At 51.1% G+C, this 27354-nt stretch overlaps 1 protein-coding gene across 1 annotated transcript in view; it reads left to right on the top strand.

Annotated features, from left to right (window-relative positions):
- The first annotated feature begins 4566 nt into the window (after window positions 1-4566).
- Window positions 4567-27354, top strand: part of RHPN2 (rhophilin Rho GTPase binding protein 2) — a 59720-nt gene continuing 36932 nt past the window's right edge. The window contains exons 1-2 of the mRNA XM_026010170.2: window positions 4567-4723; window positions 17321-17436. Coding sequence (XP_025865955.2) covers window positions 4655-4723; window positions 17321-17436 — 185 coding nt within the window. The 5' untranslated portion in view covers window positions 4567-4654. The remainder of the gene's footprint in view (window positions 4724-17320; window positions 17437-27354) is intronic.

Raw genomic sequence — 27354 nt, 5'->3', positions numbered from 1 at the left:
AACGTGACTCAGTAGCAGAGCCTGCCAAGCCTGATGTGGCCTCTGTAGTTGGTGCACTTCCATGGCACCATATGGCTTCAGTTTCTAAGAATTTTTATTTTTTTTAAGGTTTTATTTACTTATTTGACAGAGATTGAGAGAGAAAGAGAGAGAGAATACAAGCAGGGGGAGTGGCAGGCAGAGGAAGAGGGAGAAGCAGGCTCCTCAGTGAGCCAAAGGATCATGGGGATCATGACCTGAGCCAAAGGCAGACACTTAGCCAATGGAGCCACCCAGGTGCCCCCAGTTTCTAAGAATTTTTATTTTTATTTATTTTTTTAAAAGATTATTTATTTATTTATTCATGATAGACACACACACACAGAGGCAGAGACACAGGTAGAGGGAGGAGCAGGCTCCATGCAGAGAGTCCGACGTGGGACTCGATCCTGGGACTCCAGGATCACACCCTGGGCAGAAGGTAGGCGCTTAAACCGCTGAGCCACCCAGGCTGCCCAGTTTCTAAGAATTTTTAAATAAAAATTGCAAAATCTGGTCTATAATTTACAATGAATTTTAGTCATGTAAGGATTATCTTGTAACTTCTGCTTTTAATTCAGCCCATTTCATAGGATTCTCCAAGAGGAGATATATGTCAGAGAAGCCAATGATTCTTTTTGTCAACAAGCAGGTATTAGGTGGTGGGATTTGTGTTTTACTTGGAGGAACTGGGTTCCTGGACAGCCAACCACTGACCTCAGCCAGAGGGTAATGTGGGGATTTGACAAAACAGTTGTTTGCAGGTCAGGTTTTAACCTTTTGCCTGTTTCAGAAATTCCCACCCCAACTCTTTTGTTGGGAGCACAGGGGCTCCTTGGTGGTTCTTATGATGCATACCACCAGCGGGTTGACAAATGGAAGGTTCCACGTTACTCTCCCATTGGGTCAGCAACATCAATTCTCATTTCCTGATCATAGTGGGATCAGAGATATGGGGTTCAGACCATGGGCCCCCCTGTAATGATCCATGAGAACGATTGAGATATCTGATTGTGCACAGCCCCACGGAGAGACACTCAGAAAAGACACTCCTTTTCCTCTGTGGATGCCCAGGAGATAGCCTGAGGGTGGGCTGGTGTGTTTTTAACACTATGCTTCTTTCTCTTGCTCTTCCTTTTTGATTAAAAAAGCAGCTTCAGAAGGCAATGGTATCAGGCTACATTAAGTAGCAGATTTTGGTTTTCACCGTATTCACTTTTTTTTTTTTTTTTTTTTTTTTAAAGAGAGAGAGTGCACACATGCAAGGGGAGGGTGTGGGGGAGAGGGAGAGGACGAGAGAATCTCAAGCAGGCTCCACCTCAGTGAGGAGCCCCACGTGGGGCTTGCTTCTATGACTGAGAGATCACAACCTGAGTGGGGAGATCATGACCTGAGCCGAAACCAAGAGCCCAAAGCTTAACTGATTGAACCACCCAGGTGCTCCTGTACTCACTTATGTTTAGTTTTGTTTTTAAGATCTTATTTGAGAGAGAGACAGCATGCAAGCAGTGGGAGGGGCAGAGGGAGAGGGACAGAGAATTTCAAGCCGGCTCCACCTCAGTAAGAAGCCCCACGTGGGGATCCATCCTGGACCCTGAGATCATGATCTTTGCCAAAGAAGTCAGAGCCACCCAGGCGCTCCCCCTGTTTCACTTTTATGTGTATCTAACCCATAGGGCAAAGTACCTCTGGTTTCCCACTTAATGGTTATGACATAGTTGTCTTTTCAAATAAACTTTGTTTAAATAAAGTAATTCTTTTTTTTTTTTTTAAGATTTTATTTATTTATTCATGAGAGGCACACAGAGAGAGGCTGAGACACAGGCAGAGGGAGACGCAGGCTCCCTGTGAGGAGCCCGATTTGGGACTCGATCCTGGGACCCCGGGGATCACACTCTGAGCCGAAGGCAGACGCTCAACGCCTGAGCCACCCAGGCGCCCCTAAAATGAGTAATTTTAAGGAAGACTGTTAAGTCAGTAATAGTGTGACACATAGATGTGCCATTGGAGGACATATGTGGACAAATGTGACATTGTTCATATATGTGACACATATATGGACAAAGGCAATTGGAGTTTCAAGGTGGTAGGAGATGACAAAAATCTGAAGGTGATAGGGAATGACTAAAGCCATTGAATCAAAACCGATCTTAGAGCCACTAACAGGGAGTGTGCCCTTGCCTACTTCTCCTAGCTGAACCTTGGTCTTCTCCTGGGTCAAATGGAAATCATTTCATCCTTTTATTTGCAGAAGGATCATGAAAATGAAACATAATCTCTGTGAACTTTCTGGCTAGAGCAGAGGTTCTGTTATTAACTTTATTATTGTTAGTAGGAAGACAGTGACCTGCCACCCTAAGCTCCCTGAAACGGAAGGGACTGTTTTTAAACTCCCAGCATGGAGGGCACCTGGGTGGCTCAGTGGTTGAGCGTCCGCCTTTGGCTCAGGTCATGATCTCGGGGTCCTGGGATCCAGTCCCACATGGGGCTCCCCACCGGGAGCCCGCTTCTCCTTCTGCCTGGGTCTCTGCCTCTGTGTCTCTCATGAGTAAATAAATAAAATCTTAAAAAACAAAACAAACAAACCCTCCCCAGCCCAGGCATGGTGCCTTTCCAGGGCAATGGATTTATTATAGGATGGCCAACATATGTTGACATTAGTTTAAGATTCATTTCTCACCTTAAGAGATTCAGGGAGTTTTTGCATCAGCCAGAGCGTCCCAAACACCTGTCCTAGCCCTGAGCTGGTTAGGACTCTTCAGATTCTTTTTTTTTTTTTTAGAATCAAAACAGTCCTTTCTGGAAATGCCTCTTCTTGTGCGGCACCTCAAAATCCGCCGGCAGTGATGAGAAGGATGTTTTGTTTTGTTTTAGGGGCTCTTTTTGGTTTTTTTTTTTTGTGTGGTTGGTTGTATTGTTTGTTTTTGTTTTGCATTTGCTTGATCATTAGTCCTGGATTGTCGCCACTATTTATTTTAAAACTCTTGAACATGCAACAGAACTACTTGTGATTATTTGGAGTTTATCTTCCTAATAAATACACTTTATTTAAAAAAAAAATCAATAAAACTCTTGAACAACCCCTGATGCACACACTTCGCCCCCCTAATTCTCCGCTGCCCCCCATCCCCGTTTTTTTTCTTTTGTTTTTGGAGAGAAGGAAATAGTTGGCTTGCTTTGAAAGCAGATTGTGTTCTGTTCTACCTGCGGCACCTATGGCGACAGCCAAACGCAGCAGGAGCTGCGCTTAAGCGGCCCTCGGTTGGGGGAGGGGTTAGGGACCGCACGACCTCGGTGGGAGGGGCGGAGGGCTTCCCGCTCCCGCCTCAGGCACTGGGCTCTGGGACCGCCCGGCATCTGCCCCGGGAGGCCACGGGTCAACGGGGCGTGGGTGGGTGGGACGGTGGTGTGAGTCCAGGGGTCCCCCTTTCGTTCCTAAGCCAGCCTAAGGGCTTTAAGATGCACTTTGTCGCAATAGCTTTGGCCAGTTCGAAAGAGCACGACCTGACCCCATTTTGCAGCTGAGAAAACTGAGGTCCCAAGTGTAGTTAAAGGCACCCCAGGACATCCGCCGGGTCTCTCAGGCACAAGACTCTCTGGGGCTCCCCCAGCGCGGGGCGCGACCCCAGGGATCCGCCCAGGCTCCGCGGCGAGGGTGGGGGAATAATGGGGTTGCCCGCCACGCCAGCAGGTCTGAGTGGCCAAGCTAAGGCCTGCAGGGTCCCCGACACGGTCCCGGGCCCCCGAGCCGGGCGCTGTTCCTGACCGCTCGGCCCAGGGTCCAGCAGGCACTCCCGCCGCGCCCTCTAGGTCCCCGAGCATCCTCCTCCTCCAGGGAGGGGGCACGACTTCATCGGGGCGCACCGCACGCCCCCCGGGGCTCCAGACAGGGCGCCGGGCCCCCAGCTGCGGCCTCGCTGCGGCCTCGGAGGCCCCGGCCCGCCTCTGCGCCCCAGGGCTGACAGCAGCATCGGAGCCCGGATTAGGGCCGCGAGGCTCCGAGAAAGCGAGCGAGGCGCCCGGGGGCCCCAGGTCTCCCCGCCGCGAGCCTCGGGCTTGGGGCGCGGCTCCGCCCGGCCAATCCGGAGCCGGGGGCGGGGCCGGGGGCGTGGTCTCGGCGGACCCGGCCGGGACTCCGGGCTCCCTGTCTGCCCTGGGGCGGAGCTGCAGGCGGGGGCGTGGCCGGGGGCGTGGCCTCGGCGGACCCGGCCGGGACTCCAGGCTCCGGGCCTGCCCTGGGGCGGAGCTGCAGGCGGGGGCGTGGCCGGGGCGTGGCCTCGGCGGACCCGGCCGGGACTCCAGGCCTGCCCTGGGGCGGAGCTGCAGGCGGGGGGCGGGGGCGGGGGCGTGGCCTCGGCGGACCCGGCCGGGACTCCAGGCTCCAGGCCTGCCCTGGGGCGGAGCTGCAGGGGGCGTGGCGTGGCTGGGGGCGTGGCGTGTCCGGGGGCGTGGCGTGGCCGGGGGCGTGGCCTCGGCGGACCCGGCCGGGACTCCAGGCTCCGGGCCTGCCCTGGGGCGGAGCTGCAGGCGGGGGCGTGGCCGGGGCGTGGCCGGGGCGGGGGCGGGTCCGGGGCCCTCCTGGGCGGGCGCGCCGCGGAGCCTCGCTCAGTCCGCCCTCGGCGCTTGCACGGACAGCATGACGGACGCGCTGCTGCCCGCGGCCCCCCAGCCGCTGGAGAAGGAGAGCGACGGCTACTTTCGGAAGGTGGGCGGCTTGGGGTGGGCGGGGGCCTGCGGAGAGCTCCAGCCCTCCGGCTCCCAGGCCGCGGAGGGCGCAGCGGGCGCGCGCGGCCGGGGTCGACCAGGCCGGGAGGGGAGGGGGAGGGGGGGGGGGAGGGGGCGCCCGGGCCTGGGGCGGGCTGGGGCGGGCCGGGCCGGGCGGAGGCTCCGGGGAGGGCTGGGGCGGCCGAGTCCCCGGCGGCGCAGTCCCGGTGTTTCTGGGGCCGGGGGCGGGGAGCGGCGCGTGGGGCTGCCCCGCGCAGGTGGCGGCGGAGGCTGGAGGCCCGGAGGGGTCCCCGTGGCCGCCCCGGCCGGCGACCCCGAGCGTCCGGAGAAGGGATCAGTCCCCCTCGGCGGCACTTTGGGGCTGGAGCCCACCTTGGACCCGAGCGCTCGGGGCGCGGGTGGAGATACAGGGATCACCCCGGGCGGCCGGGCGTTCTCTCGCCTCCAGGACTTGCAGTGCCCGCTTCTTCGCCTTCTAGAAGGCAGGGGGAGCTGTAGGTGGAGGTGACCTCGCGCGTTACCTCCTTGCTGCCCCGAGCCCCCGGGGAGGGGGTGCGCGCTGCAGGCGGGGGGGCGCGGCCTCGCCCCTGCTCCCTTTGCGCCGGGGCGGATTTACCTGATCGTTGGAGAGACCCGCCGGGAGTGCGGCCTCCCGGGAGGTGGGTGCGACCCCGCGCCCCTCACTCCGCGCCCGGTCCTGGGATCGCAGCCCTGCAGCCCCGTCCCTCAAAAGCCAGCCCAGGCCGCGCGGCGGGGGCGCTGCGGTGCCCGCAGGTGGCCAGGCCTCCCGTGCAAAGATGCTTTGGAACCCGGAGACGCGGTGACACTGCCTCCTTGGAGGTTCCAGCGACTCTAAAAATAGCCTTTGGAGGTTAGCCAGGTTTGACTGAGTAGGTTGAGATGGTTGGGTTGTTTTTGTGTGTGTGCGGTTTTGTTTTGTTTTGTTTTGTTTTAATATAACTTCTAGGACAGAAGGCAGAGTGCCTAATTATAAATAGGGAAGTGAAACTGCTTCCCACAGGACAATCAATTCTTAATTGTTCAAAGCCTAACGATCCAGTGGGTTAATGATCTTGGCATCTTCCTTCTTCCACGTGACCCAGCCTTTGGGCTTTTGCTCTTGGGTGGGCAGGGGCCCCAGGGGATGGGCAGGAAAGGAGGGGAACTAGAAACAGGTGAGGGTGCAGTGGGAAAAATTTTTTGGTTAAATTGCTTTTAGCATTAAAAAAAAGAGAGAGAGTAGTTTTAAGGTATATTTAAGTTCAAAGATGTCATCATGGAATTACAGGATTATAACTTCTAATTATGTGTGGCATTTGGGACAGAGGATCACAGGCCATGGAATTGCAGAAGGAGGTGGGGCCTGGGAATCCCTAGATCTTGGTCCTAAGGCCCCCGGAACCTGAAGGAACCTGAATGCCACCCTGACAAAATTCCTGTGTAGCCTCCAGCAATTTATTGTCTCTTCCCAGGACTTCATTTCCTCCCTGAATCATTTGTACTCTCACCAGGTGCAAGTCTGTACCCACAGCAGGATTTGGGGGAAATGACAGAGGGAGGGGAGGAAAGGATATAGAACACCTATAAGGGGGGCAGCTTGGGTGGCTCAGCAGTTTAGCGCTGCCTTCAGCCCAGGGCCTGATCCTGGAAACCTGGGATCAAGTCCTATGTCAGGCTCCCTGCGTGGAGCCTGCTTCTCCCTCCCTCCCTCCCTCCCTCCCTCCCTCTCTCTCTCTCTCTCTCTCTCTTTCTTTCATGAATAAATAAATAAAATCTGGGGATCCCTGGGTGGCGCAGCGGTTTAGCGCCTGCCTTTGGCCCAGGGCACGATCCTGGAGACCCGGGATCGAATCCCACGTCGGGCTCCCGGTGCATGGAGCCTGCTTCTCCCTCTGCCTATGTCTCTGCCTCTCTCTCTGTGTGTGTGACTATCATAAATAAATAAAAATAAAAAAAAAAAGAAACATTAAATTAAAAAAATAAATAAAATCTTAAAAAAAAAAAAGAACACTTTTAAGGGTTACATTCTGTCTTCCAGAACAGGTTTTCCAGGGGAGGGTGTGCACAGGAAAGATGGCCCTGTAGGCAGGGGACCTGGGAGACAATGAGAGATTGGGTGTTTTTATTTTTCAATTTTTTTATTTTTTATTTTTTTAGATTTCATTTATTTATTCATGAGAGACACAGAGAAAGAGAGGCAGAGACACAGGCAGAGGGAGAAGCAGGCTCCATGCAGGGAGCCTGGGCCGAAGGCAAACGCTCAACCGCTGAGCCACCCAGGCGTCCCAGATTGGGTGTTTTTAGGTGCAGTTTCTCTGATGGTAAATAGGAGAATTGTGGGCACAAAATAAGGTGAAACACTGGTTTACAATTAGAAACGTCTCTTTTGAAAAGGAGGTCTAGTAAGGATGTTCTTTGTACCAGAATAATAAAAGGTGTTGACGTTGAACCTTTCTCACTTTTGTGATCTGAGCCAGTTTGACCTAAAACGAATGCTCCCTGGATGAAAGGAGGATGTTATACAGGTGAAAAGGGGAGGAAGAGCGCTTCAGGTAGAGGAAACAGCATGGGCAAAGGCATGAATTGGGAGCACTTGTGAAGGAATCCTTTAGGGTGTGGAAGTAAGTGGGAAGGAGGTTGTTCAGGGCCATGCATCCAGCTAAGGAAGCAGGGACCCTCAGGGAACCATCAGAGTGTTTTTTAGAAGGAGCAGACGTGTGAAAGATTCATGTCCCAGAAAGCTGAGTGATCTGTGAGTGGGGGATGGGGGAGAGGCCAGGAAGGAGTTAGGGGGTTAGTTAGTTGAAATTTCCATCATTTCTGCCCTGCCTACTCTGATCCCATTGGTGACTTTTCAGTTATAAAGTGCTGTGTAAACACAGCCTCAGCACCCATCCTAACCGCCAGCCTGCACCCCTCACTGAAACCAGGGGTCCAGACTGGAGACAGGGATCCTAGTGAGGAGGTCAGAGTGATGAGCCCCAGTAGTGGCAGCGGGGATGTGAGGAGCTAATGGACAGTATGTGGTGCGGAAGGGGCCAATGACATGAATCTGAAGTGTCTGCCTTAGGTACCTGGGCAGGCACATCACTTAGGTGGGGGAACCCAGAGGCTGGTGTAGGGCAGGTGGATTTGAGGCCCCCATGACATATCCGAGTCGTGGTCTCACGGGGGCGTGCACTCCACAGAGCAGGCAGCTATGAGAGTACCCTGGCTGGAGATGCAGCTTAGAGGGGGCACCAGTATGGGAAGCAGCTGGGGGGTTGTGACAGGGCCCAAGACAGAAGGGAACAATACTTCCACTTAAGGGACCAGCAGAGGGATGCTGGAGGCAAGCCAGGAGGGCTGCAGTGTCAAGGAAACCGAAAGGAGTCTTTTTCGTGGAGAGGTGAGGTTGACAAGTCAGAAGAGCCCTGGAAAATACTGGTTTCAGTTATTTAGGGGGTTGTTGGTTCATGAGTCGGTAGTCAGGGGCAAAATGTGGTGGGGTGCAGAGGGGAGAAGAGCAGAGGAGGTGATAGCCGGAGGGAGATGGGGGTCATAGGAGAGAGAAGGCAGGTTTGTTTCAGAATGGGGAAGTCTAGAGCCTTTTTCTAAAAATATATTTTATTGGAAAAAAAAATAAATAAAAATATATTTTATTGGGATCCCTGGGTGGCGCGGTTTGGTGCCTGCCTTTGGCCCAGGGCGTGATCCTGGAGACCCGGGATCGGGTCCCGCATCGGGCTCCCTGCATGGAGTCTGTTTCTCCCTCTGCCTGTGTCTCTGCCTCTCTCTCTGTGTCTGTCATGAATAAATAAATAAAATCTTAAAAAAATTTTTTTTAAATAAATAAATAAATAAATAAATAAATAAAATATATATTTTTAATTTTTATTTATTTATGATAGTCACACAGAGAGAGAGAGAGGCAGAGACACAGGCAGAGGGAGAAGCAGGCTCCATTCACCAGGAGCCCGGCATGGGATTTGATCCCGGGTCTCCAGGATCGCGCCCTGGGCCAAAGGCAGGCGCCAAATCACTGAGCCACCTGGGGATCCCCTAAAGCCTTCTTATAGCAGGTGGTACAGGAGTTCAGGGTGGAGGCAGGTTGAAGATTTGGGGGAGAAAGGGAACAGCTTTCTGGAGGGGTCCCAGGAGGTGAGGGGTGGGGCAGGGATTGGAAACAGCTGCTGTACATACAGGGTGGGTGAGCCAAGCAGAGGCAGGACATGAGGACCCCTGAGACTGGAGCTGCCCCCAGGGTGGGCCCGCCCCTCCATCCCCTGTTTGGACTTGGGAGATTTTGCACACACTTAGAGGGTCAAATTAACTGCTGCTAAAATCAGGCTGCTCTTTCATCCTGTGCTCTATCCTACCTTTTTTTTTTTTTTTTCCTTGAAAATCCCATTCTGCTCCATTCATTCAGAAAGCATTTATTGAGTGACAGGCTCTGAGTGTGACGCCTGTCAGATGCTGGGGTCGACTGGACTCCCAGTTTGGCTCCCGTGGCCATTCTCAGTGGGCTGCATGTCCTAGGGCGCGGCTGGTGCTGGGAGTCAGCGCCTTGTCCAGATAGCTCAGGCCCTGCTTGAATGGGACTCAGCTTCTTTGCTTTAGAACACAGAGCAGGGATCCCTGGGTGGTGCAGCGGTTTGGCGCCTGCCTTTGGCCCAGGGCGCGATCCTGGAGACCCGGGATCGAATCCCACGTTGGGCTCCCGGTGCATGGAGCCTGCTTCTCCCTCTGCCCATGTCTCTGCCTCTCTCTCTCTGTGTGTGTGTGACTATCATAAATAAATAAATAAAATAAAATCTTAAAAAAAAAAAAAAAGAACACAGAGCAAAAAGTGTGTTTCAGGGGCCTGGGGAGAGGTGGGTGTCCATGGTCCATATTTAGAGATTCAACTGTTTTGTGTGACTTGCACAATTGCCCAAAAGTTCACTCTGCCAGCAGGGCCTGGAACCTGAATGTACAAAACAATCGTTGGCAGAGAGGGAGGTCCCCAGTAAATCAGGGCCTTCTTGGGGCCGTGTAGCACTTGGGCGTACAGAGCCCGAGGACACGGACACAGCTTGGCCCCTGGTCAGGCACAGACCCCGTCAGTATAGACTCTGGCCTCCTGGACTGGCGGCTGCAGGGGGAGGGCGGTGTCTCTAAATGAAAAACAAATAAAAAAAAGACCGAATGCTTTGTGGTCTACTGCCATGTGTTTCCCTCCTCTCTGTCTTCTCTGGTTTTTCTTTTCTTTTTTTTCCTTTACGTGAATCTGTTTACATAGAGGCACAAGCTCTAGAACTCTACGTTACTTTCTTAATGACCAGTGGAAATGGAGCTGCTTTTTCCCAAATGAGTTTCCTGCTCGTCTTGAGGAAAGTGTGGGAGAATGGAAGAATGTGTCTTCTTGGCCTAGAGTTGATGCAGAGGAATGTAAGTTTCTGGAACATTTAGAGCAGGTCCTGTCTCCTGAGCTCTCTGGGTGCTGTCGTTCTAAAACCCGCAGGAAATCCTGTTCATGGCCAAGAGAAAACCAGCTGGAGAAAAACGGGAGAAAGCCCTTCCCGGGGCTGTTGAAAGGGCCCTGGATGAAAGGGTCTGAGCACTGTGGGGAAGGAGAGAATCAGGACAAAGTGCAGTATTGTCTGTCCTTATCTCTGCCTCTTCATCCTTTGGGAACACTAATGACCCGAAATGAATTTAGTTCCATTGTTTTTACCCCAGAGCTGGAGGAGAAGTTGTTTCTTGTCCACAGAAACCTCCAGGCTGGACGGGGCCCCAAGGTTCATCGTGTCCTGGTTTATGGTCCCTGTTTGCTCTGGGCTTTCTTGAGGCTCCAGCAGAGAAGGAAGATTTTTTTTTTTTAACCCCCAAAACTCCTCCTACTTCTTGGCCTGCACCATTCATCTTAGGGAAGTGTAATTCTGTGTTAGACACCTGTGCACATCATATAATTATGAGCACACTTGTGTGTGGGGAAGCTTTCTGTTGGGCTGGGTCTGCAGAACACAGTGTGGATTATGGGGGCTCCTCAGCTCCAGCTTTCCTGGGGCGTGATAATGTCCCTCCAGGTGTCTGGACCCATCCCCTTGGAGCTTCAGTCCTTCCCCAGATGGGGAGGGAGGGAGGAGAGATGTGAAAGTTGGTGATGCTGCCCCCCTCCTCACCTGGCTCCGGGTTGATCATGGCCTTGGTGAGCGTCTGCCTCGCTGCACAGGTGCTCACCAGCAGCCCAGAGGCTCTTCGCCTTACGGGATCCTGGCTGGGAGGGGTCGCCTGGCAGAAACAGAGTTTTCAGGGTGACTCAGAGGAGAATCAGAGTGATGGGCTAGCTATAACACTATAAATGTCCCCTGCATCCTGGGGCCATTTGGATGGATCCCAAGGCACCACCTGTTGATACCAAGCATTGGCCTTAGCCTCGTCACCACTTCCTTCTTTGGCTGGCTCAGGTGCCAGGGTCTCGTGACAGAAACGCTGCCTTGGAGGTGGCCACAGGGGACAGTAGAATGGCAGGTGCGGCCCAGCCACGGGGTGGGGTGGCTGGCAGAGTGGGCAGCAAGGGGTGCTGGCTGGGAGCGAGATCTGCCTGCAGCTCCAGGGACAGGATGGGTTGTGGGGGGGTGCGAGTGCTTCTGGCCTTTCCAGTCAGACCCACGCGCTTCACTGTGGCCATCCGCCCTTAGAAAGTCCCAGGTTTTGATTGGGTTGTAACGAGGAAGGAGCAGGTGATCGAGAGCCTCAGAAGTAGTTTCTTTTTGTCCAACTCTACCTGCATTATAAAAGTGACGTGAATTATTGTAATTATAGAAAAAAGGAATTAAGGGGAGGGGCCTGGATGGCTCTATCAGAGGAGCATATGATCCTTAGTCTTGGGGTTGTGAGTTCAAGCCCCACGTTGGGCATAGAAGTGACTTAAATAAATAAACTGGGACACCTGGGTGGCTCAGTGGTTGAGCATCTGCCTTTGGCTCAGGTCGTGATCCTGGAGTCCTGGGATTGAGTCCCGCTCCCCCTGCATGGAGCCTGCTTCTCCCTCTGCCTGTGTCTCTGCCTCTCTTTCTCTCTCTCTGTGTCTATCAAGAATAAAAAAAAAAAAAAATCTTAAAAATAAATAAACTTAAAAAAAAAAAAAGGTAATTACAGAAGTGTACAAGCTCACATCTACAGCCCTCACCCACACAGATGTACTTTGTAGATGAGAACCATCCGCTGTGGGTGAGTGAGTCCTACCAGGTGAAATAAGCGGGTCCCTCGTTTGGGATTGGAAATGTACCTGATTCATGGAAATTTTGGTGATTCTAAAAGCTTTTGTTAGTCATTCAACGCGTTGGAAAATAACTGTGAGTGGTTTACCCAGGAGGTGTTGGTAAAGACTCCTTGAAGTGACTGAAGGAAGCTTTCAGTTCAGGATTATGGCCCAGTCTTGATTTCATATTGTGCAGCCTCCCCCCCACCCCCGTGCGAGTGGTTGGGGATGCCAGTGACAAGCAGGTGCTCCCCGCTGCGCAGCCCCAGTGCCTGGCAGAGAGATCCTGGAAGGGCAGGAGGGCTCTTGAAAACTGCCGGACTTACGTTGTAGTTTTTAGGGACAAGGAAAAGCTAGATTCTGTTCATGTAGCCTGCCCCGAACCTCCAGCATGGTGAAAAGTTAAATTAGATGCATGTGTGTATTGCAGGCTGCTGCCTGCTATTTCGGTGCTCTCTGGTTGACAGCTTCTGGCTCCCTCACAAGCAGCCCTGCTTTCCAGAGTTTGGTGGTTGAGGGAGGGATTGCATAACTCGGAAGGAGTGAGAAAGGCAGGGAAATCATCTTTGTGCTACAGGAGCTGCACAAAGCACCCTCCTTCCCCTGCCCCGTGCGAGGAGCTGTAGCTAGGAGACCCTGCCCTGTGACCCCGTGCTCCGTCTTACACCTGACCTGGAGACCCCGGGTTCACACTGGGCCCTCAGTTTGCTGCAGAAACATCTGCGTGTGTAAGCTCTCTCTTACAGGCTGTGTGGAAGAAGAGCCCGTGCTGGTTCTCTGGGGCGAGGGGAGCCAGGCGCCAGGCACTGATGTGAGTGGGGGGTCCCAGTTGGGAAGGAGAACTGGTCTATGGCCTCTGCATCTGCCTTCTGGGTGGCCTAGGTCTGTCTTTGCAGATATGGGTTGAGTATCTTTTCTTTCCTTGCAACTTAAGTGCTCCAGGTTGTGCCTAGGTATTGCTTTTATCTTTAAATTTTTTTTTTTTTTTTTAAGATTTTACTTATTTATTCATGAGGGACACAGAGAGAGGCAGAGACACAGGCAGAGGGAGAAGCAGGCTCCATGCGGGGAGCCCGATGCAGGACTCGATCCCAGCACCCCAGGGTCACACCCTGAGCCCAAGACAGATGCTCAACCACTGAGCCACCCTGGTGCCCTGGGTATTGCTTTTAAAATACTTGTTTCCCAGCCGAGCAGTGTGATTAGGCACAAAGGTCACACCAGGGGGATGTTGACAAATGGAGTTTTCACTCTAGATGAACTTATTCTAATTAGGACTAATGAAAGGATTAGTTGCAGACGCCAGAAAACTCCAATCCAACGTGACACATAAACACAAAGTGGGGCATCCCTACAATGGAATTTTACTCGGCAATAAAAAGGAACAGACCAGTGAGAAGTACAACAGTGTGGATGGATCTCAAAGCATAGTATTGAGCACAGTAAGCCAAACACAGGAGTCTATACTGTATGATTCCATTTATCTGAAGTTCTAGAACAAGCAAAAGTCTGTGGTGATAGAAACCAGAGTATGGGGGCGGGGGGTAGGGGTGATGAAAATGCTCTAATTTTGATTGCAGTGGTGGTTACAGAGGTTTATACATTTGTCCCAAACCACTGAACTGTGTATTTAGGATCTATGTGTTTTATTATGTGTAAAATATGCCTCAACTTTAAAAAAGTAGCTTAGCTTAGGCAAGAAAGGGAATGCATTGGCTCTGGTAACTGAGCGGTGCAGAGGAATGGTTTCAGGCCTGGCTTGGTCTAGGGCTCAACTGCTGTTACCAGCATTTCTCAGCTGTGTGCCCCGTGGATTGGTATTCATTTCTGGGGAGACACTCCTTCACTGGTGGTAAAGGCCAGTGGGGAAAAATTATGGCACCTTCCTGATGGGTTCTTTTCTTAAAATATATTTTATTTATTTATTATTTTTAAAAGATTTTTATTCATGAGAGACATAGAGAGACGCAGAGACACAGGCAGAGGGAGAAGCAGGTTCCCTGTGGGGAGCCTGACGTGGGACTCGATCCCAGGACCCCGGGATCATGCCTTGAGCCAAAGACAGATGCTCAACCACTGAGCCACCCAGGGTGCCCCTAGACTTTTAAAAATTTATTTGACAGAGCGTGCACAGGCAGGTGTTAGGAGAGGAGGAGGAGCAGAGGGAGAAGCAGACTCCTTGCTGCATGGAGCCTGACTCCGGGGCTCGAGCCCAGGATCCCTGGATCATGACCTAAGCCCAGGGCAGATGCTTAACCAGCTGAGCCCCCCAGACACCCCTTCCTGATGGGTTCTGATTATCCTGTGTCAAGTGCTCACTCTGAGTCCATCTCAAGGGCCAGGGCCCTTCAATTTCCAGCTGACGAGGTAGGAGATCAGTGTTCTTCCTCTTTGGAATGGAGATGGGGGTGCATTGAGTTACCATCCCTGACTGTCGAGGGCTGCGAGGTGGGAGAGGAGAAGAGTGGAACCAGAGCACCGTGCCCGAAGGGGATGCTCAGCGATGCTGGGCAGCCCTCAGCTGGGAAGCACAGAAGGGGTGTCTGGGGTCTGCAGGTGAGCCGTCCCCGCATTCCCCCTGCTTTCCTACTGCTGGCTGCTTCACAGCTCCCACCTGAGAGTGGCAGCAGGGACATGGGCTTAAGTCCTGCTCCCACCCTCCCCGCCCCAAGAATTTGAGTAGCTCACTTAACCTGCAAGCCTCAGAAGCGTGGGATCTCGGAGGCTGTACCAGGGACCATATCGGGCGGGTGAGGAAGTTGAGGCAAGTACTTAGTGTACTTGCTCTTCTGGGTGTTGGCTGCTGGATCATCCCTCCAGCATTTTAAGGTCGATGCACACCTTAGTCTGGGGAGGGAACCAACAGACTCCGCGTGGCAGAAAGACTCACTTCACTGTAGGCCTTGTAGACCTACAATGATCCTCGAGGCCCGATAGTTCAGGCTCCCCACTCCCTCACCCCACCCCTGCTTCCAGTTCCCAGGCTAAACAGGTATGGCAGGTGCTGCCTGGGACCCTGGCAAAACCCCTCCAGTTTGCAGTCGCTCTGTATCCTGTTGTGAACCCACCAAGAACGAAGGCATGGGCGAGGACTGTGGGTCCCCACCAGCAGGGGCAGGTGGACAGCTAGCAGCCTCCCGGGACGCCAGGGGGTCTTTAACCGCAGTCTTGCCCAGATTTGCCTCACAGGGCTGCGAGAAGCTTCCAGAGAGTCTTGTGGGTTCCTAGTGTTTCCAGCTGGCCCAGCATTCCTACCTGTCAGTAAGAAGTAATGTCGTTTTGCTTCCAATTACTCAGTCATATCTAATCCTGAGCATTCCTACGTCTTATCTAGAAACTTGACTCCGCATCTGTGGGCCAGCCAGAAGTTGGGTGAAGTATAGGAGCAGGAAAAAGTTCTTATCCGTGAGCTGGAATGGCTGCTTATCTTAGCCCTGGGAATATGTACATAAAGGAATTCGTTATTAAAGCTTCTCTGTAAAATGGAACACAGCTTGGGTGAAACCGTGTGATTTTGAGTCGGATCAAACCATCCCTTGATAGTAATTTTGGAAAGTGGAAAGGAAAGAGGAGGGCTGTTATTTTAGAATTCTCATATTTAGTTAGCTTCACATTAAAGACATTTCAGTCTCCTATCTGCAAAAAGACAGTTCCCTGATTTTTATTTTATTTTATTTTATTTTTTATTTTATTTTATTTTATTTTTTTATTTTTATTTTTATTTTAAATCAGAGGTCATTGAATGGTTTGAAAGGGGTTAACTGTAGGACCTTTCCTTTTTTTTTTTTTTAATATTTTATTTATTCATTCTTGAGAGATACAGAGAGAGAGGCAGAGACACAGGCAGAGGGAAAAGCAGGCTCCTCGCAGGGAGCCCGATCTGGGACTCGATCCCAGGACCCAGGGATCACGCCCTGGGCCGAAGGCAGACGCTCAACCACTGAGCCACCCAGGCGTCCCGTGTAAGACCATTCCAACTTGGATTCTGAAAATCTGTGTAATTTGTACTTGGGGGGCTGCATGGGGGCAGGTGGGTGGTGACCTGCTGGCAAGTGAGAACGAGATCTTTGTGGAAGGAGGAACGGAACTCGTTTCTGACCCACTGGTCCAAAGGGCACTGATGTGGGGAATCCCTGAGAAGATTAGGGTTCTGAATAACTTCTCCCTCGTTGGGGTGAAGGCCATGGCTTGGGCAGAGGTGGGGCAGAGCTGAATGGCAGGGGAACAGCTGCAGAGAAAGGGCGTCTCCTCAAGGGGTGCTGCCCACCAGCCACCCCATGGGGGTAACCACAGCCCCCCCCCCAATGGGCAGAATGTAAAAAGATAAGCTTCAAAAGGAATGGAGCCCTCCCTTGGCTCCCAGGGCTTTTACCTGCCGGGGTGGGAAGCACACTAGTAGGTTAAAATGAAACTTTTACTCTGATCTTAAACTTTTCAGAATGAAACTCTGCAGTCCAGTTACTCTGGGAAACAATGAACAGACCGTCCACTGAAGAAGAAATTCAAGTGATCAGTTAATAAATGAAAGAAAAAGTTTACCAATAATAATCGCAAATTGGAAGAACAGGACACCTGTTTTTGCATATCAACTTGGCAGAGATTATAAAAAATACTTTCCGGGGTGGCGGGGGGCTGCTTACAAAGGTTGGCCCCTCCTTGGCATCTGGGAAGCGGCTGTTGAAGAGTTCCCTCTATCCCCTAACTGATAATAAGATTGGCACAAACCATGTGGTTTATGATGGATACCTCCTTTCCTTCTGGGAGTCTAGAATCTGGGTATGCACTAGCAGGGGGTGCCTTGGGGATCAGTCCCCAGGAAAATTCCCGGGCATTGATTTTCCTAATGGGCCAACATGGGCGGTGACATCCTCTACACGGCCGCTGCATTTCTGTTGCTGGGGGGAGAATATGTTCTATGTGACCCTTCATGGGAAAGGAAGCCCGCGCGTGGATTGCTCCAGCCTCCACCTGTGTCTTTCCCCCTGTGATCCAGCTGTGTCCTTACTAGGTTGCTGTCATGCAGCTGTGAGTGCAGTTACGTGCTGAGTCCTGTGAGTCCTAGTGAGTCCCCGAACACGGGGCTGGTCTTGGGAACTCCCAGCACAGCAGTAACGTGAAAAGTAACACTATGCGTAAAATACGTGGGCAGGGGGGCCAAAGCAATGTATTCGGAATCGTGTTGCCGTAAGTGACTTTTGTTTTCTTTTATACTTTTCGATATCTTATGTCTTTGCCGTCTTGATGTTACTTTTTAGAACAGGTTAGTTTTGAAGACGTTTCTGTTATCCTAAAGCTATCATCGGTTTTAGAGTTGGCGGACCCTCTAAAGGTTTCTCTCTCATTTTCCCTTAGGGTTGCAATCCCCTTGCGCAAACTGGCCGGAGCAAACTGCAGAATCAGAGGGCTGCCTTGAACCAGCAGATCCTGAAAGCCGTGCGGATGAGAACGGGAGCAGAAAACCTCCTGAAGTAAGTGACTGCTACTCCTCTGCCTCACAGGGGAGTCCGCCTCTCCCGGGGCCTATCCATCATCCCTAAACTCCCAGGTCTGCCCAGCTTCCACGCTAGCTCTTGGTTTTAAACTCTGGGGGTTCCTTCCTTGTTCCCAGGGCCTGGAGCAGGCCCTTCCTGGCCTAGAGCTTGATTATGTTAAAGACAAGTATTTTACCCAGGCTGTTTGTGTGATTGGGAGGCGGGGAGGGGGGGAAGCCACTGATCACGTTCCCTGCTTTCTGTGGGAACTTGTCTGTCGTTTTCTCTGTGGCCTAGTGGAGATGCTGTGCCTGGCCTAGAATCACCGGTGGTGACTGTTGGATGTATAAAGGAAGGGAAGGCCGGAGGAAGGGAGTGGGGCATTTTTCTTGCCAGCGTCCGTCCCTCTAATACAGGCCCAGTACAGCCCCGTGGCCTTGGGGCACTCGTTATTATGCTCTGGTGGCAAAATAGTTACTTATCAAGCGTAGGACTCAGCGACACTTCACCTGTGTCAGAGGCGGCTGGGAGCCCTCCCCACACCCTTCGGTGCAACGTGGGACCCTTTGCCAGCTTCCTCTTCTTTATGAAGAATACAGACTTTCTTCTACCGCCAGAGTTCCGGGGGGTGACGCGTGGCAGCCCTCGTGCCGCCTCCTGCCCTGGGTAATCAGGGCACACACTGTGCCTGCTGCCCGGCCGAGTGAGACAGGCGCCTCCTGCAGCCTCGGAAAGGGACGTGGGGCGCTCGTGGGCACCTGGAACCCGGCAACCTGGCCGGGCACCTGGAAACCTGGCAGGATATGGCTGTTGGGTGTTCCCAGTGGGTCAGCTGCGCTGTCGGAGGCCTTTGGGCACCCAGAGGCTGCTCGGAGGTGGTTGGGAAAAGCAAATACACCAAGCCAGGTGTTCGTAACAGCGGCAGTACTCTGACGGTCATTGGTAGGCACAAGGAGTGTGATCAGCTCTTGCACACGGCCGGTCACCTGAGCACCCAGGAAAGGCAGGGGGAGGGTTTCTGATCATCACTTAGCATAGCTTCGCGTCTGAATCCTTCTGTATGTGCTCCCTGGGAAAGATGTCTGAGATACTAAGTGGCAGAACAGAAAGATGCACGACACCACACCCTGCATATGTGTTTCGGGGATTTGTGCAATTGCTTTTGTGCAAATACACGTTTTCCAGAAAAGGTGGAAAAAGAAGCCTTGAGAATCATCTCTTGGGAGCAAGACCCAGGATGGGGGTGGAGGTGACTCTTACTCGTCATGTTACCCCTCCGTGTTTGGATGTTCTTTTATGGCCTGTATGACTTACTTTCATTCATTTTTATTGTGAGCTCCTGCAGAGGCCCAGAAGATGGAATCACGTACCATGGGCTCAGGAACGACGGTGCTGTGCCTTGTGTTGGCACCAATAGGCGTAGACTAACAGAGAACACGAGTCCTGGGGCGGCCAGGGTTCTGGGAACCTCTTCTCTAGCTACTCCTGTAACAGGATGGAAGCTAGGTTATTACTGGAAGATACTGCGAAACTTAGGATATTTCACATTTCACCTCCTTATTATTATTATTATTATTATTTTTTAAGATTTTCTTTATTCATGAGAGACACACAGAGAGAGGCAGAGACACAGGCAGAGGGAGAAGCAGGCTCCCCACTGACTAGGGAACCTGATGCGGGACTCGATCCCGGTACCCTGGGATCATGACCTGAACTGAAGGCAGACGTTCAACCGCTGAGTCACCCAGGTGCCCCCCCCCGCCCCGCCCGACACTTTTTAAAAAAGTTTATTTACTTATTTATTTTTAAGTCTTCTCTATACCCAACCTGGGGCTCGGATTCACGACCCTGAGATCAGGAGTTGCACGCTCCACCGCCTGAGCCAGCCGGGCGCTCCACAACATTTCACCTTTTAAAAAGTCTGGCGGTGTCCCTGTCCCCAGGGAAATCTGGAGCTGAGGACGGTCAGGTGCACAGTGCAGTGGGCTTCATGTGGCCGGTGTAGCTGGGGAGAGGCCCTTGATTTCGGGAGCGGCGGCCCTGGGCTGGGAAGGCTGCATGCATCCCCATCCTGCACGCCCCCTCCCCCGTGGGAGTTGTGGCTGCCTCTTTTGATTGACACTTTGATGGGGCCAGCTCTGTGGCTAAGGGGGGCAGGCTGGCAGCCTGGACCCCGGCTCCCCAGGAGCGGGCTGCAGTTGATTGGGCTGCTTGGTCACCCAGGAAATGAATTTGTTGAGCACCCAGGAAGTGGCAGGCAGCGTTTGAGGTCCAAGAGGAGAAGGCCGCAGGCAGTTCAACAAGGCCCTGCTTTTACGATGCTTGATCTCTTGTGGGGGGACCTTAACACCCTGGAGACAAGTCTGGTCATGTCAGGGGCCGTGTTTTCTAGGGCGTCGATGAAAGGGAAGTGTGACAGCGTGGCGCAGCCATAGGAACAGGCCATCAGGGAGGCCCTCTCTGGTGGGGGGGCCTTGGCCTTGCTAAGGCAGGAACCGGGGTGGTTTGGCTGCTTGTTCTTTTAACGGCAGCAGCAAACAGGCTCCGAAGCCCAGTGGTTCAAGCTCATTGTCGGGTTGGCAGTTGTGGAGCTGGCCGGGTAGGGTGGGGTTGTTAATGATTTTCGTAGTTGACCTAAAAGTTCAAAGTGGCCCTTTCTGGAGAATGTTGTGAGAGAGAACCCTAAAGGTATTTATTAATCTGACTCTGGCAGCACCAACGGTTTCCCGAAAACAAATAGGGCGCCCAGCCAAGTCCTGTGGTTGTCCCCGGGTGGCTGGTTAGGTGGCTGTCCCTGCTGCCGAGGGGTAGTTTCCGTCATAAATTGGGCCCCCGCTGTCCTGTGTGTGCACCTGCCTGCTTTCAGGTTCTCAGTGTCGCTCCAAGGCCCTCAGATAAAGATAGAGTGTTTGGGTGGCACCCGGGTGGCTCCGTTGGTTAAGCGTCCAACTCTTGGTTTCGGCTCAGGTCGTGATCTCAGGGTCGTGGGATCGAGTTCCGTGTTGGGCTCTGCGCTCAGTGTGGAGTCTGCTTGAGATTCTCTGTCCCTCTCCTTCTGCCCCTCCCCGCTTGCTCTCTTCTCTCTCTCTCTCAAATAAATAAATAAAAATAATTTTTTAAAATGTATTCTAGGGATCCCTGGGTGGCGCAGCGGTTTGGCGCCTGCCTTTGGCCCAGGGCGCGATCCTGGAGATCCGGGATCGAATCCCACATCGGGCTCCCGGTGCATGGAGCCTGCTTCTCTCTCTGCCTGTGTCTCTGCCTCTCTCTCTCTCTCTGTCTGTGACTGTGACTATCATAAATAAAAAAAAAAAAATAAATAAATAAATAAATAAATAAATAAATAAAAAAAATAAAATGTATTCTATTTTTACTTATTTATTCATGAGAGACACACAGAGAGAGGCAGAGACACAGGCAGAGGGAGAAGCAGGCTCCATGCAGGGAGCCCGATGCGGGACTCGATCCCAGGACCCTGGGGTCACACCCTGAGCTGAAGGCAGGCACTCAACTGCTGAGCCACCCAGGCACCCCAAATAAAACCTTAAAAAAAGAGCATTTGGGTGGGTGTTGCCCCCAAAATGCAGGAATGCAGGAGTCCCAGGGTTTACCTGCATTAGTAGGGGCTGTGACGCGGGACGGGCATTGAGAGGAGCCAGGCTTTGTACCCTTTCAAGGTCTTCTCCTCCTCTGAGCCTTGTCCACCCAGAATCCATGAGCTTCCTGGAGTTTTACTGGGAAGGCATCAGGTATTTTAAAGTTACTTTTCTAGGCTAAGCAAGGACAATATTCTCTCTCTTCCTAACACCCTGCCCTCCCTTGAGGAAAGCTGGGGTGGAAATGTGATGATGTTTCTCTGAAACAGTGATGGTCGTTGTGAAATTTATTTTATTTTATTTTAAAGATTTTATATTTTATTCATGAGAGACACAGAGAAGCAGAGACACAGGCAGAGGGAGAAGCAGGCTCCATGCAGGGAGCCCGATGCAGGACTCGATCCCAGGACTCCAGGATCACGCCCTGAGCCCAAGGCAGATGCTCAACCGCTGAGCCACCCAGGCGTCCCTGGTCTTTGTGAAATTTAAAGCAAGCTGCCACGTAGTTCAGTTTAACTAATGGGGCCTTTGTGCCAGGGCAGGCCATTTAACGTCTTTGGGCTTCGGGTTCCCCTCTTGCACCCCAATACCTTCTGGGCTAGAGCAGGGCTGGCCCACTCTGAGGCTCACAGGGGCTGGAGGGGCTGGGCCCAGTCTGCGAAGTAATAGGGAGCGGGGAGGGGGGGGACAGTGGCGAAGTGCAGAGCACACACTCCCTGGAGGGGCCGCCTGCAGTTTGCCTCATATGGAGGGGAGGGCTATGGTTGCTCGTTCTGCGGGTTTTTTTGTTTTTGTTTTTTGTTTTTTGTTTTTTTTTTTCAAGAGAAGATAGAGATCTGACCCTTTTCTCTCCCTTTTTAAAAATCTGATAGTTGAATTTTTAGATATTGGCACCTACTTCGACGGGGGAGAAAGAACCCCCTGAGGACCATGTGAACAATCCCCCCTGACCTCCAGTTTGTAACTTCTGGTCCGGCAGGTCATGAAGTCCTGGGTTGGGGGTGACCAGGGGTAGCCTCAGCTGTAACAAGAGTGACTTGGGGTTAGTGGATGCTCACACCATTGGTTCTGATGGAGGCTGGAAGGTGTCTGTGTTGTGGGGTGTGTGAGCCCCCCGTGGCCTTTGGGGCTCACGGCAACCCTGAGGCCTGTCTTTCTGCACTTCTCCACTGGGAGCCGATGTCCTGCCAGACCGGCTGTTCTGCTGCCCTCGGGGGGTGGCCACATGAGGCCACCAGGTGGTACTCGCAGGATTTGGGGTCAGATGGATTAAGGTCAAACTGTACTAGCAAGGTCTCCAAAGCTGGTGCACGTCTTTGGTGCTCTTTGGTGCTCGTCAATGTGCCTGTTCCTGGTGGGGGGTGGGGTGGGGGACAATTTTACTGAAAGACTTGGGAGAAAAAAGTTGCAGTGAAGCGAATGGAATTATATGGGTCAACATTCAAAATTCACGTGTGTGTTTAAGACAAAAAGCAGGATGTTAAAGACATTTTGCACTTGGAGCAGAGAAGCAAGCCGTTATCGCATAGGGGCTGCTTAAGGTGAAGAGGGCCTCAGCGGCTCCAAATTCAGGGGAAGAATGCGTGGATGCGGTCAGTACCCTCAGGAAATCATTGAATGTGGCCTTCCGTCCCTGTTCATGCGTGTTGGGTCGATCACTCACAGCGAGTCAGTGAGGCACCTTCTCTCTCATTCTGGACTTTGCAAGTGTATGCGGGCTCTTTATGAAAAACCCAAGGCAAGAGGCCTTTCCTTGGTGGTGCAGGCCAGAGGGAGGCCGTGGAGAACGTAGGCTGGAGACTTGGGGCAGAAGTGCCCTGTGCCTCATTCTGGTTGGCCTCAAGGGCTCTTTTGTCTGTAATATCAGCTGTTGGGCCATGAGGTTCTCAGAGGAGGTTTGCAACCAAGGGGAAGGTGAGGAAAACAAACAAACAACAAAAAAAAACCAAAGCCATGTTCTTCTAAGGAGGCCCATAGAAGCGATTTGTTGTCTTTTGGAAAGGCAGCCCAGACTCAGCCCAAAGTTTGGCTCGTGCACCAGTATCGAGGAGACCAAGGCTCTGGTTTAATCCCTAATTTGGGCCAGCTGATTCTATTTTTTTATGTTACCCCAGGCTGTTCCTCCAACCTGGGCACATACATCGTTTTTATTTTTTTGTTTTTGTTTTTAAGATTTTATTTATTTATTTATTCATGAGAGAGAGAGAGAGAGAGAGAGAGAGAGAGGCAGAGACACAGGCAGAGGGAGAAGCAGGCTCCCTGCAGGGAGCCCGAAGTGGGACTCGATCCTGGGACTCCAGGATCACACCCTGGACTGAAGGCAGCACTAAACTGCTGAGCCACTCAGGGATGCCCGTATTTTTAATTGACTTACCTTATTTGAGAAGCTCCCTTGCACCAAGGAATCCACGAGAAATCATCTGTAAGAGAAGCAGCGCACACTCTAGGCGATCCGTTATTGTAGCCGAAGGTTAGCATTGTGGAAACTGACCCTGAAGCCCTGCTTGGCCACCAGCTTTTTCCAGAGTGACCCACACAGAGGTCTGTGTCCGAAGAGCAGCTTGTTGATCTGTTGCAAATTCTAAATCTCAAATTGACAAGTCAAGAGGGAAGGGAAGTGGCAAGTCAATATATAGAGGTGGAAAAATCAAGTTGGCCTATTTGGAGGATCTGCAGATGTTTGGGCAAGGCTCTTAGGGTATGAATTGTTGTATTTAAGTTGGATCCACTCTGTTGCAGAGAACCAGGCTCCCCCATCCCCACCATTGCTTCTAGAGAGGGGTTTTACTCTGCCATTTGTTCTTACATCAGCTGAAATTTGTTGAGCCTCCATCACATGGAAAAGTGCCAATTTCTGGGACAAACAAGAGGAAATAGAGGGCAGAGGTCTTGTTCTCCATTATAACTTCTATGTCCTTTGTTAGACATGGGCCCCAGCTCCTCTCTGAGCTTCCTGGCAGGCGGTATGAAGAAGGGAATATGACGTGGAACACATTTCATACCCATTGGTTCAGCCAGAGGCAAACCAGGGCTAAGAAGAAGCTTCTCCCAGTTTTTTCCCTTGTGTCCTTCTGGACATTATCAGCTAGTGAATCAGCTACATTCTCTGAAACATCTCTGTGGTACAGATTTTACAAGTGGCCGATTGTGACTCATGCTGTGTAATGAAATCAATTCATTGAGTTGCTGTGGTATTATAAAAAATAAATATTTGGGTGGGTGGGGTGCCTGGCAGGCTCAGTTGGTAGAGTGTGGGACTTTGATCTCAGGGTTGTGGGTTCGAGCCGCATGTTGGGCATAGAGCCTAATTAAAAATAAATAAAAAATATAAATATATATAGTTATATTTGGTCTCTGTGCTTGGTTCCTGGTGCAGAGCTCCTAAAACCCTTGGAATCGCCTGCCTTCGGTATGCTAGTTAGGTGACTCCTTAATGATGGGAACAGGGCCTTCAAAATGGGGACTATTAGCCAAGAAAGACCAAACCTGGAACTTACAATGCTACCCTGGACTTCTGGGGAGGGGAAGGGGGCTGAAGATTGAGTTCAATTGCCAATGGCCAATGATTTAATCAGTTGTGCCCGCGTAATGAAGTAATGAAATCTCCATGGAAACCCCTCACAATGAGGTTGGGGAGCTTCCAGGTTGGTGAACACATCAAGATGCTGGGAGGGTGACGTGCCTGGAGAGGACGTGAAAGCTGCTCGCCCCTCCTTGACCTTTGGATCTATTCCATGTGACTGTTCTTAAGTTGTGGCCTTTAAAGTAAACCATGGCAAATGTAAGCAAAGTGTTTTCCTGAATTTTCTGAGTCATTCTGGCAAGTTATCATAGAAGGGTGTTGGGGGAGCCCTTGATTTGTAGCTGGTCGGTCACAAGTACAGGTGCCCACCCCACCCCCAACCTTGTGACTGGCACTTGACGTGGGGGCAGTCTTGTGGTACTGAGCCTTTAAACTGTGGGAAGTGAATCAAATTGAATTGCTGGGCACCCAGTTGGTGTCAGAGAATCAGAATTGGAGAGTTGCGGATATCAGTCTTTTAAAAAAATAGGCTATTGACTAGGATGGAATTGGATATGTTGGCACACATCGCATGTGTTTCAAAGTTGGGCTCGTGCGGCTTGTTCTGGGGGGTATGTAGATGTGTACACTGCGTTGTGATATAAAATGTATTTCGTGCTGGTAATCAGGCTCCCCTCGCCTCCCCGCCCAAATCCCCAAACCAATGATCGTCACCAAACTGAGCTTCCAATATCTCATTGCCCTGCTGGGAAGCCCAGATGTGCACATGTGAAGACTTACTGAGTAGTGACAGGGCAAGTGTCAGCATATCTGCAGCCAGGGTCAAGCGTGGTGTTTTCTGTGGCGTAAGCTTGTGGGTCCAGGAGGAGGAGTTCAGTGATGGGCAGGGGAGAGAGAGAAGGGAGAGGATACATATAAATACATCATGGAGAGAAATGGATGAGCTCAAATACGTGGGGAGGCAAGGAGAGCCCCAGTGGAGAGGGCAGACTGTAGGGGAAGAGGTTTAGCATTTTACTGCCTGGAGGAAAGGTTGACAAGCGGTGAACAGAGCAAGCCCATGACAGGTGGCTGGATTTTCATCAGCTGGTTGGGGGGGAAGGCGATTAGGTACCATTTCTGTGGCTGGCTGGAGCTCTTGGCTGATGAACTCCAGGCGTCCTCATCTGTCAAAGGAAGAAGTTCTGGTAGCTGGTTGGAGGAATGTGAGGACTTGCCGGGATGGTTCAGGGGCATGTGCCCCGCAAGGCCTGGCTCAGTACTTGGTTGTAGTTGCCAGTGTGATTTTTGCAGTGATTCCTAATCTGTAAAGTAAGGGGAGCACCCTTACTTCTAGAGTCTTCTTACTTCTGAAGTCTTCTAGCAAGTGTCCAAACGTCTGCTTTGAGGCTTTGGGTAAAATTTATGCGTTCATGTTGCTTAACAGGGTAATATTCTGGGGATATCTCACATTTTGTTTATCCATTTGTCAGTTAATGGGTCTCTCGATTTTTACCAGAGATTTGGCCCATTTACTTTTTGACTATTAAGAGTAATGCTACTTTACTCTTTAACTTTTTTTAATTTTAAAATTTCTTTTAAAGATTTTATTTATTTATAGAGACACAGAGAGAGGCAGAGACATAGGCAGAGGGAGGAGAAGCAGGCTACATGCAGGGAGTCAGATGTGGGACTCGATCCCGGGACTCTAGGATCACGCCCTGAGCTGAAGGCAGATGCTTAACCACTGAGCCATTCAGGCGTCCCATTGTTAAAAATAAATTTATTTATTTATTTATTTATTTATTTATTTATTCATTCATTCATTCATTCATTCATTCATTCATTCATTCATGAGAGACACACAGAGAAAGGCAGAGACACAGGCAGAGGGAGAAGCAGACTCCTTGCGGGGAGCCCGATGTGGGACTCAATCCCGGGACCCTGGGATCACACCCTGAGCCCAAGGCAGATGCTCAACCGTGGAGCCAACGGATGTTTCCTCATTATGGTTTTAGTTAGTATTTCCCTATATTGACTCAAGACATCCAACACCTTTTTGTGCACTTATTAGCCATTCATATCTATTCTTTAGTAATATGTTTATTCAAGTCTTGTTCGTTTCATGAATTCAGAAAGTTACAGGATAGACAATCAACATATAGAAGTTTATTGTATTTCTAAACACCAGTAATGACTTATCAGAAAGATAAGATAATAATTCCATTTACAATTGCATCAAAGATAATGAAATATCTAAGAATAAATTTAACAAAAGAGGTGAAATACCGGTATGCTGGAAACTATGACCCTGATGAAAGACACTGAAGTCATAAATAAACGGAAAGATATCTCATGCTCATGGATTGGAAGAACTAATATGGTTCAAACGTCCAGACAGCCAAAGCAATCTATAAATTCAATGCCATCCCTATCAAAGTTCCAATGGCACTTTTCAAAAATAGATGAAACAATGCCAGAATTTCCATGGAACCACAAAAGAGCCAGAGTGGTCAAAGCAATCTTGAGAAGGAAGAACAAAGCTGGAGCATCACGTTTCCTGATTTCAAACTATATTACAATGCTATAGTGATCAAAACAGTGTGGTATTGGCATAAAAACAGACACGGATAGATGAATGAAACGGAGTGCAGAAATAAACCTGTGCGTAAATGGTCAATTAACTTAATACAGAGGAGCCAAGAATATACAACGGAGAAAGGATAGTCTCTTAGTGATGGGGAAAGTGGACCACCGTCTTATAGGATAAACAAAAATTAACTCAAAATGGATTAAAGACTTATTCTTTATAGATTT

The sequence above is a fragment of the Vulpes vulpes genome, chromosome 1 (assembly GCF_048418805.1).
Source record: "Vulpes vulpes isolate BD-2025 chromosome 1, VulVul3, whole genome shotgun sequence".
In the NCBI taxonomy this organism is placed as follows: Eukaryota; Metazoa; Chordata; class Mammalia; order Carnivora; family Canidae; genus Vulpes; species Vulpes vulpes.
The sequence above is the reverse complement of the archived record's forward strand: the minus strand, read 5'-3'. Positions and strand labels throughout refer to the sequence as shown.